Consider the following 13925-nt stretch of genomic DNA (forward strand, 5'->3'; position numbering starts at 1 on the left):
ATCTTGCTTTAATCGGCTGGATCAGTCTCGATCTTGCTTTAATCGGCCGGATCAACCCCGATCTTGTTTTAATCGGCCGGATCAGTCCCGATCTTGCTTTATAACTTAACTAGTACTTAACGAAAAGTAATTTAATTATAGTGTTTTGGAAAGCTCTCGAGATGAGCTGTAAGAATGTGCAATGAGAAATAAGGGGTTCCATTTAAAAAATTAAAAACTTTCACGTGACCTTCAGAAGATTATCCAAGGTCAAATCGATGGCACAATCTTATGTCCCCCTTCGAGTCAAACAACTTTTGTCTGAAACATTTTTGTCTACTCGGTTTAGTTTTCGAGATATTTGGCTGGATCATTTAAAATGGGACACCCTGTATATGCGTCGCATACGCGTCGGGAAATGAAACAGTATCGTTCTGCAAATTTAAGCCATTAGACTGTCTCTTTATGTACAACATCTCAAAGGTTAATCTCTTGTTATACGAGGATTCCAGGTCTAAAATTTTCGCCCCATCTCAATCAAAATCATGGTTTAACGTAATACGATGCCCCGAAATCACCGACGGAGAATCTGTTTTTTTATTAATATCAGAACGATGTTCTCTGACTCTAGTTTGCAACTTCCGCTTGGTCTAGCCCACATAACTAGCATCACAATCGTGACATGAAATCCTATAAACTATTCCTTGTCGTGACATTCGGTCTAATTTATCTTTTCCTCTCCCAATTAATCTGTTCAGCGTGTTCGGAATTGTGTAAGCTGGTTTTTTATGTAAGCATGCCGCTATAGGAACAAATGACTCAGAAATAGATTTAATGGTAAAAAATTTGTCTCTTGTCAGTGGAGAAAACCGATATTATATTTTAATTTTTGATTTATTGAGAATCTAAAATATACCGCTTTGGTATATTTTAGATTTTTCAATGTCTAAGAGAAGTAAATTTAAAAATCAATCCAAAGAAATGTGTTTCTTTAGGAAGATAATTAAATATTTGGGCTGTGTGATAACAGCAGGAGGCATTAGTACGGATCCGGAAAAAATAATTGCTGCGAGGGACTGGCCAATTCCACAAAACAAAAAATATATAAGAAGTTTTCTTGGGTTTTGTTCTTATTACTGTAAATTTGTGAAGAGTTTTTCGTCTTTGGCAAAACCATTTTATATATTGACGGAAAGTAAGGCAAGATTTGTTTGTAAGGAAGAGCATCAGGGTTTGTTTAATGAATTAAAGCAGGCCTTAACTTCCTCTCCGAATTTAGCATTTCCCAAAATAGAAGGGAAATATATTCTTGACACTGATGCATCGAATCAAGGAATTGGGGCAGTCCTGTTATAGAAACAAAATGGCAAAGAAAAAGTGATTGCATACTTTAATCGAGTCTTGAACAAAGCCGAAAGAAACTATTGTGTGACGCGTCGTGAGCTTCAAGCTATAGTGCAATTAATAAGATCATTCCATCATTATTTGTATGGAAAAAAGTTTTTGATACGTACGGATCATGTCTCGCTCAAATGGCTAATGTCTTTTAAAGACCTTGGGAGCCAGTTAGCGCGTTGGATGGAAAGACTTCAGCAATATGATTTTGAAGTTATTCATCGCAGAGGTCTTTCTCATAAGAACGCGGATGGGTTATTGAGGTGGCCATGCACGTGTGATAAGTGTCGTTATTGTGCGAATGTAGAATTAAAAGAAGCCACGAAACAAGAAAGTTGTGTGGGAAGAATTATTTTAGTTGATAATTATAAGAATTGGCGTAAAGAACAAATGGGAGATCCTTGCATTCACCTATTTCTTTCTAAGAAGGAAGCAGGGGAAGATGTCGCCCTTATGGCAAGAGGTAGCAGCGAAAGATGTCTCCGCTAAAGTGTACTGGTCCTACTGGAATTCTCTTGAAGTCAAAGACGATATACTCTACAAGAGGTGGAAGGCTCCTAACCTGAAGAAAGGGTTCTGCAGTTAATCGTACCTAGAAAGCTCGTAACGCAGATTTTGGAGGAGCTACACAACTCCCCCACAGGAGGGCATTTTGGCATCAACAAGACGCTCGATAAAGTGTGGAAGCGATTTTATTGGGCAACATGTAAACAAGATGTGAAGGAGTGGTGCGAAATATGTCAGATCTGCTTAGCTAGAAGAGGTCCGTCTGAAAAAGGAAAATCTCCTTTACAGACGTATAATGTAGGAGCCCCATTTGAAAGAATTCATATGGATATCCTCGGCCCTCTGCCAATAACTTCTTCCGGAAATAAATATTTACTTGTTGTTGTCGATTGTTTTACTAAGTGGGAAGCTTTTCCCCTAAAGAATATAAGATATAAAACTATCGCAGAAAAATCTTCATCTTTTTAAATTAAATTATTCCCAGGTACGGAGATCCCTTAAAGGTTCATACCGATCAAGGAAGGAATTTTGAATCCAGAATTTTTCGAAAACTATTACGCTTGTTAGAAATCAAGAAGACAAGATCGACCCCTCTATATCCTCAGTCAGACGGGCACAAGTGGAACGACAACATCGTACTATTTTTAATTATTTGGCGAAGTTTGTTTCTGAGAATCAGAAGGATTGGGACCGATGGATTCCACTATATCTGTTGGCGTATCGAACTTCCAAGCACGAAACAATTGGGATGACCACAGCAGAACTGTACTGTGCTCAGGACGTTCGCCTGCCAATTGACATGTTACTCAGCCTGAAACTGAAGAGATTGATTCTCTCGAAGGCTATGTGGAAAAGGTGAAGAGAAAGTTGGAAGAGATTCATACAAGTGTAAGAGAGCGGGTAGATATTAAGGCCCGTATTCAGAACGCGCTTTTATCGATAAAAGCGCACTTTTATCTCTGAAATTCTATAATATGCGTGACGTAAAGTATAGTATGTTAGCGTGCTAACATCGTTGTAAGCGCGTTCTGAATACGGGCCTAAATCCTCACAAACGAAAGCCTGGTACGATCGGAAGGCCAAACAAATCTATTTCGAGGAGAGGGACAAAAAGTTTGGCTTTACAATCCTCGAAGAAGGAAACAGAGAACTCTGAAGTTGCAGAATAATTGGGAAGGCCCATATTATATAGTAAAGAAATTAAGCGACGTATGTTGTATTCGTAAGTCGAATAAACATAAAAACAAAGTTGAAAACATTCAGATAGGCTGGCGCCTTATTTAGAAAGATGTTTAGGAGAAACGAGCTAATAAATAAAAGTTAACAAATTGGAGTCCTATCACTTGAAAAGAATAACATAATTTGTAATCTTATGGTGTAAACTGCGTGAGTTATTTTTCTTTCTCAGTTGCAGAGTTCGCGTTCGCACGGCACATGACGCGGTTTTGATCGAAGAAAGTTTCACCATGGGCTTTGGCGATGAAGAGGTGCATTTCGAATACCTCACAGCCAATCTAGCGGGCTCATCTTCATAGTAGATGAAGAAGTCGGAAGTCGATAGTGAACGTGCTTCAGTCGTGCGGCCCTACGTTATTTTTTTTTTAAGAAGATCGCCTCGCCCGCGGTTTTTAATCCGTAGTTTTTTCGCGGGAAGTTGGGCGAATGTCGAGGTGGGAACTTGGGGTGAAGAGGTACTGCAGAAAAGTCAAATTCCTCTCCCTTGTTCGAAGAAGGAAGTACCAAGAGCGCAAGGCTTCAAGAGAAGAAACAAGAGGATCCTGGAGTTCCCTTCATGAAGACGAGGGGATGCCCAAGCGGGTTCTGTCCTACCGAGGTTTAGCTACCCTTTGGGGAGGAACTGAAGAGGGGTCCTGCTCGAAAGGGAAGAAGACTTAGGAGGCCTCAAGGTCGCAGGATTGGGCTCTAGGAGGACCAAAGCTCTGGGAAGCTGTTGCAGTAGCACAGTAGGGAGCAAGAAACTGGTTGGGAGCCCCGGATTCTTTAAGGAGGACAACGTTCTTGGCAAAACCACAATTGTCGAAAAGACGATTTAAGGGAAGGAGGACAGTGTTACGCCCGTGCCGTGCCGATACCGTAGATCGCCACTCGTGAAGTGCGGAAAGTCGCGTTGTCCAGCGACACGTGCCTCTGTTATTCAACAAGATCGACTGATTTGGACGTAAGCCGTCGCTGCGCTCGGACGTGTCTCTCGATCCGCTATCTTCTTTACGATTGTGTGCTCTGAGCTTGACGTGTGTGTTTTCTGTGTTCGTTTCGTAATAAACTCTTCCCGTTCTTTTCTATAATATTCGTGTTGTTCATTTCTGCGAGCCGGGAGTGCGTGAACGCGACGTAATATAAACAATATTAAGAACCTTTATTTTAGACCGCATGTGAGAAACACAATCAATACTAGAAATTAAAAAATGCCTATTACGGTCGAAGCTGGATCTTCATTACTTTAAATAATTCAATCCTGAATTACTAATATACACTATATATGTACTTGCATATATAGGATATTGTAATCTTTTCAAACTGTGCGCCGAATTGTTTTTCCGGATTATAAACGCAATTAAAACTACTCTATTAATCGCGAATTAAATTGATGAGCAATTTAATAATTATAAGATTAAACGAACTTACCAAGTGAAGCTCGACCTTAATTATCCTTGTGTCTTGTTCGGATGGATAAATCATGTAGTCACGCTTCCTTACCTATTTAGCTAACAGTATTCACAGTTCTGAATCAAAAAGACAGAGCCGAGAGAGCACACGCGGCCCCCTCTGCGGCACCATAGGGCCTGCGCGCGTTTCTTCATTATGTTCAAAGATCGCAGGACAAATCGCACGAATAGGGTGGGGAGAAGCTTAAAGAGCTTCTGGATGGGATTTATCCATCCGGACGAGACACAGGCATAATTAAGATCGAACTTCACTTGGTAAGTTCGTTTAATCTTATAATTATAAGATATTAATTATAAGATTATAAGAAGGGCCGAAGTCTTGATACGGTCCGGGATTCTAATAGTGAGTCTGTCTGTAAAGAGCGAGATATAAGAAATTTTAATTGCAGCGAGAGACTGAGTGCGTTGTCCTGATCCTAGCGCTAAAAGGAGGACTAACTTCCTCGTAATGACCTCCAAAGGCAAGGAACCATATGGATAAATAGTTGCTAGTTTTTAAATTACGGGCGCCGGGTCCCATACAAAGTTGTATCTGGGGTTTTGCGGCTTAATACTACTGGCCCCTTTACACAAAAGCGTTTGACTAGAGGATGATTGTCAATCGCGTGGTCTGAGATAAGCGAGACCGCACTGAGTAGGAGCCGACTCTTCGTAATTCTTGGGCTAAAAATGCTAAAACCTGGTCCACTGTAGGAGAGAAAGGAGACTCTCCGGACATCTGGCAAAAATGCCACCAGTTTCGCAGCGGGCAGACGTATTGGCTGACCGTAGATGGAGCCCGCGATGCTATAAGGGTATCTAAGGCTGTCGACGGCACTGCCTGGGATTGAAATGCTTTCCGGATAATTTCCCTGCCGCCAGGGAAAGGCTCCTCCACTCCGAATGAGGTTTCCTAAAGGGAGCAAGTAGCAAACGGTGAGAAGCTGGTACTATTAAAGGATCGGAAATCAGCAGCCGCATAAACAATGGAAACCCTGTTTGTGATGGCCACCAAGGTATCACCAAAAAACTCCCGTAGCTCCTTCATCAATTATCCTACGGAGAATTCTGGGAATAAGGATGAAAAAAGGGGGGAAGGCGTAAAAATAAAAACTACTCCAGGATAGTGTAAACGAGTCGATTGCTTAAGAGCCCGAGTCGGGAAGCCAAGAGACATAGAGCTCGTTTTTGTTGCGGAAGCAAAGAGGTCGAAGGGGCCGAATCTTTCGTCTGTTAGGTTAAACGCTTGCAACGATAAGGACTACACGGTGTCGACGTTTGATTCTCTATCCGTGATGATATTATCAGCCGAGGCAATATATGAGGCAAATAAATATCTATTTCTTTTCTTGCACCATCTCCAGATTTCTCAGCTTAAGTAGGATAATATAGGATACTGAACCGAACCAAAATTGTTTATATAGACTGTAGCGGTAGTGTTATCTACTCGTAAGAGAATATTACAATCTCTAAAATTCTCGGCTATGGACCTTAGTGCATAATATGCAGTTTTTAATTTCAAAGCGTTGATGTGTAAAGAGACGTCAACCGCCGACCACTATCTATGCGTATGTAACTCTCCGCATGAGGCATCCCAACCTGTTAGGGAGGCGTCTGAATAAATCTCGTACTTGAAAGGACCTACACGAACAGTGTTGGCCTGACACGTGTCAGAAAAAATCCGGATCCACCGAATATGTAGGGATTACCATTCGCCTATCGTAATTTTGATAGTCGGATTCAAAGCCAGAAATTTCTCCCTTTCAAATCTCTTTATATAGAGAATGCCATATTGGACTACGGGACAACAAAATATTAAAGGCCGATCATGCTTGAAATCTAATGGAACATTGGGCTTCTTTTTTTTGTGACATGTCAAGCATCAAAGAAACTTTTGTCTCTTATCCTGCGGGATGTAAAGTGACTGGTGAACCGAGTGAAAAAACGAAACCTAAGTATTTGCAAGTGTAAGAGAGTGACATTTGCGATTTGGCGTAGTTTATGAGGAAACCTGAACGTAGTAGGAGATCTAAGGACACATTCACGTTTTCCCGACATTCGTCTTCCGAAGCATCTAACAGCAAAAAATCGTCCGAGTAAATAACAGACTGAAAACCCTGTTTTCTTAAGGTAGTAATAATAGGACGTGTAATTTTAATAAATATAAATGGTGCTGTAGCAAAGACCGAACGGCAGGGCCGTAAATTCGTATACTATGCCTCGCCATTGAAATCTGAGAAATTTTCTATGCAAAGGATGTATTGGAATTGCTAAGTATAGGTCTTGAAGGTCTATTGACGCCATTCTGCAATTTGGTAGCGTAAACTGTGTGTGCCAATCTTCCATCTTAAAGTGAGGGGGAAAGATGTATGTGTTTACATCTTGCAGGTTTAATATAAACCGCATCTCCCCTGATGACTTCTTAATTAGGAAGAAAGAAGACAGGAACTGGTCCTTTGAGGGATTGGAGATAACTACTGCTTCCATTGCATACAAGCGTTTCACCTCGTTATCACAATTCTCCCTTTCAACCGGAGAAAAGGATGGCTCACTTAAACAAGGGCGAGGTGGTGGTATTGAAATGAAGGGAATCCGATAATCCTGCATTGCTTGCAATACCTGGGGGTCTGAAGTTATCTCTCTTCATTCGTCGACGAAAAGGGTCAGTCGACCAGCTGATGAAGGTGGATCTAGTGACGGCTCCGAGCTCTGGACCGGGATGCCGATCTCCTGCTGCGGTTCGGGCAAGTGGAACCTCTCCTCAACTGATGCGCAGCCTGTGTCTTGCGAAGAGGGGGCTTGTGATTTTCCTGGTTTGGCTGGATATCTCGCAGAGGTTGATTTTTATGTGCCTTAGCGCGCTACAGCGGTGGTTGTCGCGTTTGCTGTTTTTGTGTCTAGGGAGGTTTCCTGGCCATTTTTCGTGCCACTTTTTCGATTGTTTGCGCAGTGTTAACGTCTTCTGCAAAGTTGCTGCCGAAAAGGCAGTCATCGATAGAAGCCGAATCCTAGGCAATTTTGCCCAAGAAGTTTAGCGAGGGAATTATAAAGGCCCTCCTTGATTGAGATAGGTAAAAATGAAGATCGGCTAAAAGGCGTAATCCGTCGGCAATTTTTGTGACTACAGTTTTATTTTCTGCTGATGTGCGGAAAATTTCCGACCCCAATATGCCTGTCATACCGGAGCCTATCGCATTGAGAGCTGCTCCTAGCTGTACTTGATGTGATTGGATTTGATGCTTGTCGTGCGCTAGCGCCGTGGCACCTAAATTCGGTAAAATTTCTTTGTTTATCTTTGGTGGGATATTTAGGAACGCTAAATTCTCTTTCGGCTAGCAGAAAGAAATTTATTTCTGAGCTCTTCCTTGAGACCCAACCTAACCTCGGATTTAATGGAGGCTAGCATACGAGGGGCCCAAGAGGGTATGACAAGCGACTAATTTTGTTCACCGAATAAATCTGTTTACCTTAGTTTGAGTGAATGATAGATCCGCTAAAATAAAAAATAAAAAAGGAGGGGGAAGAACTATCAGATATGAGCAGTCGGTTATGTCCCGTATTTCTAATCCTCAAGAAAAAAGGCAATGACACAAGAATTGATCAGTACGGGGACATACCTGGTGCGTCGCCCCAGCCACTAAGGGCCGTCTGCTCGTATATCCGTTCTTCTGATATGTCGAGAAGCTCGCCGGCTCCTGTGAAACAATCGTGATGTCCCTAGGAGGGACGTATAATCAGCGAATTCGTACAACACGTTCCACAATCTGTTCTGAGAACCAGAAGGTATCCTTGAAGGTTTGACGATCGGTTGTTTTCCGGGTCTCGATCTTGATCCACGGCCGAGAGATCTGCGTCTATGTTTATATTTACTTTTGTCGATAAGCTCAGCAAGCGACATCCCGCCGAGTGATCTTTGTGTTTCGGTATACCAAAAATTCAGAAAAAATACACACAATTAAATACTAAACACTGTTAACCTCGTGGGAACAGAAAACACAATGAAGAAACGCGCGCAGGGCGCTATGGGAGCCCTATGACGCCACAGAGGTAGAGTCTCTATAATGAGAGTCGGGACATGAGACCGGCAGGACGGCCATTGCCAGGCCACGGCCAGAAACAGCAAATAACGCGCGCACCATTTCAAAGTTTCGGTAATAGTGAAACGTAATAATTACAATATCCGTAATTGTTAATTAAATCATGTTGCATCACGTATAATTACATATTACAATTTATTACTACACGTGAATTTGTAATTGTAAGAGTATGTAAGTATAGTTAAAGTTTACTTTCAATCATGATATTATTAGCTGCGTTCTAATGTTTCGGTTTTGTCTCGACAAGATGAGACTATCTCAGTCTCGATTTCGGTTTGATTACGAAGTTCTCGTTACGATCTACCGATAATAAAACGAGACCGAGACCAGTCTCAATATCCTCAGAAATACTACTGCATTCAATTTGACCGTCCACACACTAACTTTATTTTCTTCATTTATTATGCTTATAACACGGGAGTGTTCAAACCGAATGCATTGTCGCAGTCAAAGTGTTAACTCAATAAATGTATACACTTATTATTGCTTGCTCTATATATATATATATATGTGTGTATATATATATATATATATATAGTTAATATATACATTTACTGACGTTCTGATATTCACTGTCAGTGTAAAAATCTATAGTGTACTTAACGTATAGATTTTCAGTACTGGCAGTGAATATTGAAATGCAGCCCTTATAATAAATCTTACATTGATTATGTATATGTATACATTTACAAAAGTTTACACTTTGACTGTGACGACATAATATTTATATGTTTATTATCTCCTTTTATTAATCTTATATTCTTAATTATTTTAATTCATGACGTCAATTTCAAAGACGATACGATTTGGGATACTTACAGCTACGATTTAGGCGACCGATTGCCTAAATCGGACCTTTTGCAGCATGTTGTAAAAAGACTTCCAGTGAATTAATTTTATATTGATAGAAGATAAAACGTATAATAATAGATACTTGAAATATCAAAGTACAATTTCTAACCTTCATTTGCACAAGCATATTATCCGCATGGGTAGCATATTACCCAATTTTCAGCATTTTCGTATTTCTTTATTTTTAATAACAAAAAATCAATATATTCGATTCTAATTATACACAAATGATAGATAAAGGATGGAAGAAAAAGATCAGTATGTAAAATTACTTTAAATTGAACAAATAATTACTCAAAAATCTAATTTCGCTTAAGTGTGGCATATTCACCCCACTTACCCTATAATATTATAGTATATGTTAAAATATTAGATCAGTGCAAAAGTTCGTGCCCGATTTATTATTCAAACTTCTGCTATTTTTGTTAAATATAAAATAAAATGTAAATCTTACTCTATCTGCTGAGAGAATTTAAGAATCTATTTTTTTTAAATTGTGATGGTTTTAATGGAGTTATGAGCAATCAAAGTTAAAATATTCATTTTATTTTATTTGCAACAATTTTCAGAAACAAAAAATAGTAGGGACATTTTTTTAAAAACAATTTTATAGGGAGAAGCTCTTAGAAATTAGCAATTCAAAAATTTTTGCAATTTTTTTGGACATGTAACAGGCCCACAAAATGAAGAAAAAACTTCCCGTTTTTTTAATTCGTAGTTTTCTATATGTAAAAATTACAAAACTCACATAAATTCAAAAAATATAGTAATCATTCGAAAGTAAAGATTTCAAGCTTTAAAACACTTTTTTTAAATTTAAATTTCGTTTATTTACATTAAATATATTAAAATACATATAAATCTTGATACGTATAATTAAAATATTTTATCTTAGATAAAAACATTATTATTTTTTCCAAATGCTTAATATAAAACATAAAAATTATTAATATAATATTAATACTCTTAAGAGGATTCTGGAGTACCCTCCTAAATATTCGACATTACAGTTGTATAAAAATCTCCGAATTGACTGAAAGAAATAAAAAAAGTAAGAGCATGCAATACCATTTATACTAGAATAAAAAAAAAGTTAAAAGCTTACTTAACTTTTTCTCGAGTTTTCTCTTTAGTATAAAGTTCACTGCATCACCTCATAATTTTGCGTCTACTTTAATTTTGTAAAAGGATTTTTGATTCCTCATTTGATCACTCCAGCATCCCATTAATTAATTGCTATATTTACTTTCAGCTAATTTTTAGCTCCTCTATTAGTTCGCGTTTTTAATTTAAAAAAAAAACTTCTTTAAATTTCTTGTCATTTTCAGTCTTTATTAGTTTATAAATAAAAGATAGTAAGGATGTAAATACAATGTTATTCTCTCAATAATTGAATATTCCTAGATCGGTATTACTAAATCGAATATTAATAAACATTTTTTACATTTTATTTAAATTCTATAATATTTATTTATTCTATATTTACATGTAAATTAAATATCTATACAATATTTAAAGCAAAAAAATATAATTTCGATTTTAGTATAATATAATATACTTATACAATATGTAACGGATTATTATTATTGCACAGCAATAATTTTCAGTGCTTAAAATTTAGTTTTTATTTAATCTGTTTTCAAAATTTAATTATGTTATATTTAATTATTTTATTATTTTAATTATTTTATATTATGTTTGATATAATTATATATTTAGTCTAAAGTTTAACAATAAAATTTACTAATTAATTATTAATTTGATGAAATAACGCAAACGCCACCAAATAAATAATATTAAGTAATAGAATTGTTATCTTTCATACATATATATTTATCTTATAATATATGTTTACCTAATACATATATATGTATATATTTAATAAATAATATTAATTATATGTATAAACACGCACGCATAATTAGTATTATTTTCTTAATTTAAATAATACAAAACCGCCTATTTTATTTATATTTTTGTTTAGGTAATTCAGTGTAGTTTTTTTTATGAAAATCATAAAATAAGTATAGAAATAAGAATAAATTTCCAATAAAAATAGGTACTATTCCCCGTGGCGCTTTACAAGTGGGATGTAAATATTGCAGTAGAAGCGCTATCATCACGATAAATTGGACCTAATTTCAATAGAAAAATGTTTAAAAAACGGAATACTACAAATGATACTATACTTAATGTTTAAACAGAAAAATATATTAAAGTAATTAAAACATATTTTAGAGAAAATTACAACGTAAATTGAAATAACTTTTTTTCGCTTGTGTAACTTACAACAGATTAATAAATAATAATATCCAGGTCAACAAAATGAACGAGTTGTAATTAGATATAACAATGTAATATTTATTATTTGCAACTATAATTTTCAACGATAAGTTTCAACGGTACGTTTCGACTTTACTTAGTCCTCATCGGTCATAGAAATACAAAAAATTATCCCATATATCCAATTAGATTAACATATTATGAGGATCATCTCACCTTCGAGTTACAATAAATGGTATAACGCAACAACCATATTATATTTAGTCAAATTTGTCAAATTATAAACGATGTAATGATGAGTCCAAACCAATTCTTCGGTTAATAGCGAGAAAGGATCAATATGAGTAAAAGGAGAAATTTCCAGTAGCATTATTGTCGTAGCGTGATATCAAATTATATAAGATAGTTGTAAGTACGTCCTTAATAATGTTGGAAGATTAAAGTAGTCATGAAGACAAATACAAATTAAATATATTGGTACGTTTGCAGCTGTCTATTACGAATGCGAAGTAAAGAACATGGAATCGGTTACTATTCAGTGATACAAACTTATCGTTCAAAATTATAGTTGAGAATAATAAATATTACATTGTTACATCTAATTATAGCTCGTTCATGTTGTCGACCTGAGTGTTACTATTTATTAATATGTTTTAAAGAAAAAATATAATAACATTGCACGTGTGATTAAATTATGAACTATTATATAATATATTTACTATTATATACCAATATATGTATACCTACCATCTGCAGTTTAGTTACAAGTGGTTTAATAGGAGATATCATCTGTTGGAGTTCCGGTCCCCATGCAGAAATGAAATAGTACATGTACATGATTACATGCACAGCACAATTAATTAGTGAAATAAATGTCCCCCTTTCATCCAAAATGTACTTCAAATAATACCAGAGAAATACTAAATTAGATACATGATGATACACGTGTAAACCAGAAACTTGGTTTTGTTTCTTTCTTAGTACAAATACACAGGTTTCGACGTAATCGAAAAGTTTCAGAAAAATTAGCCCCCATGCCAAATCAAACAGCTGAAATGTAACTATTATATACAAAACGTATAAAGTATTACTATTAAAATATAAAACAGCGTTCGTGTAAATATCGATAGTCAATGATAAGAGAACTATTATTAAAAATTATTGATTAAGTAATGTATTAATTCCTCTTGGAAATTTAATATATAAAATTCAAATATAAATACAAACTTTAATTTGTATTAATTATTTTTTGTGCCAATTAAAATCTGCGTAATGACTATCAATATAATTTTTTAAAACGTGCATTTTCTGCTTCTCTTTAAAAGTCATATAATTGCGACTCAAGGATTAAATTTACACTTAATAATATCTTTTGTATGAGCATTAACTTATGAACAATCTTTATAATTAATATATTATAAAAACATACTTTGATCGCATTAAAAGAATTTGAATTAGTCGGTGTACATGTCACAGTTAATTCTGAAAGCCAGCCATAAGATACATGCTTTTTGACGAACCATAAGTTTACCAGAATTTGAATTATGTCGTAAATTAGTATAAAGGTTCTCAACTCATATGCCGGTCGATCTTTCATGAAACGTGGACCAACATAAAGAACGAAATACATATATCCAAAAGTAATTAGCATCAGTGGATATGGCGAAGACACAAGTGGCCATCCGCGAGTTCGTTCGACTGCAAAAATATAATTTTTGAAACAATGTAACCATTTTCTAAAAATAATCTGAATGATGATTTTCTTCAATAAAACTTTAATGTACTAGTACTTTCAAATTTACGATGTTATAATAATTATTTTAACATAAGAGTTGAATGCAAACAACAATTTTTTGCAAACAGAAAATTTCTATCAAAAGCAAAGAAGTATCATGTTTAAATATTTATATTATACAAGTATTTTAACAAAAAATATTCTGCTTTATTTCGATAAAAACAAAATGGGACAGTAAAAATTTTCGAAATTTTTTCCAAAGATTTTCTTTCTACCCTCTAAAAGCGAATCAATGTATTACACAGGCCTGCAAAATTGGAGGTGTTGAAAGTTGATTAGGATTTAACTATGTTTTCTTACGTAATTTTTCGCGCTGAATCCGAATCCGGCGGCAGAATTGCTCTATCACGT

General features: G+C 36.0%; 1 protein-coding gene across 1 annotated transcript in view; it reads right to left on the reverse strand.

Moving 5' to 3' along the window:
• Positions 1-11460: 11460 nt before the first annotated feature.
• The window catches only part of LOC108762728 (elongation of very long chain fatty acids protein AAEL008004-like), a 4127-nt gene continuing 1662 nt past the window's right edge, over positions 11461-13925 (reverse strand). Inside the window, exons 2-4 of the mRNA XM_018509857.1 lie at positions 13209-13477; positions 12527-12829; positions 11461-11631 (exon numbers count right to left, since the gene is read on the reverse strand). Coding sequence (XP_018365359.1) covers positions 11461-11631; positions 12527-12829; positions 13209-13477 — 743 coding nt within the window. The remainder of the gene's footprint in view (positions 11632-12526; positions 12830-13208; positions 13478-13925) is intronic.

The sequence above is a fragment of the Trachymyrmex cornetzi genome, unplaced genomic scaffold, assembly GCF_001594075.2.
Source record: "Trachymyrmex cornetzi isolate Tcor2-1 unplaced genomic scaffold, Tcor1.1 scaffold320, whole genome shotgun sequence".
NCBI lineage: Eukaryota > Metazoa > Arthropoda > Insecta > Hymenoptera > Formicidae > Trachymyrmex > Trachymyrmex cornetzi.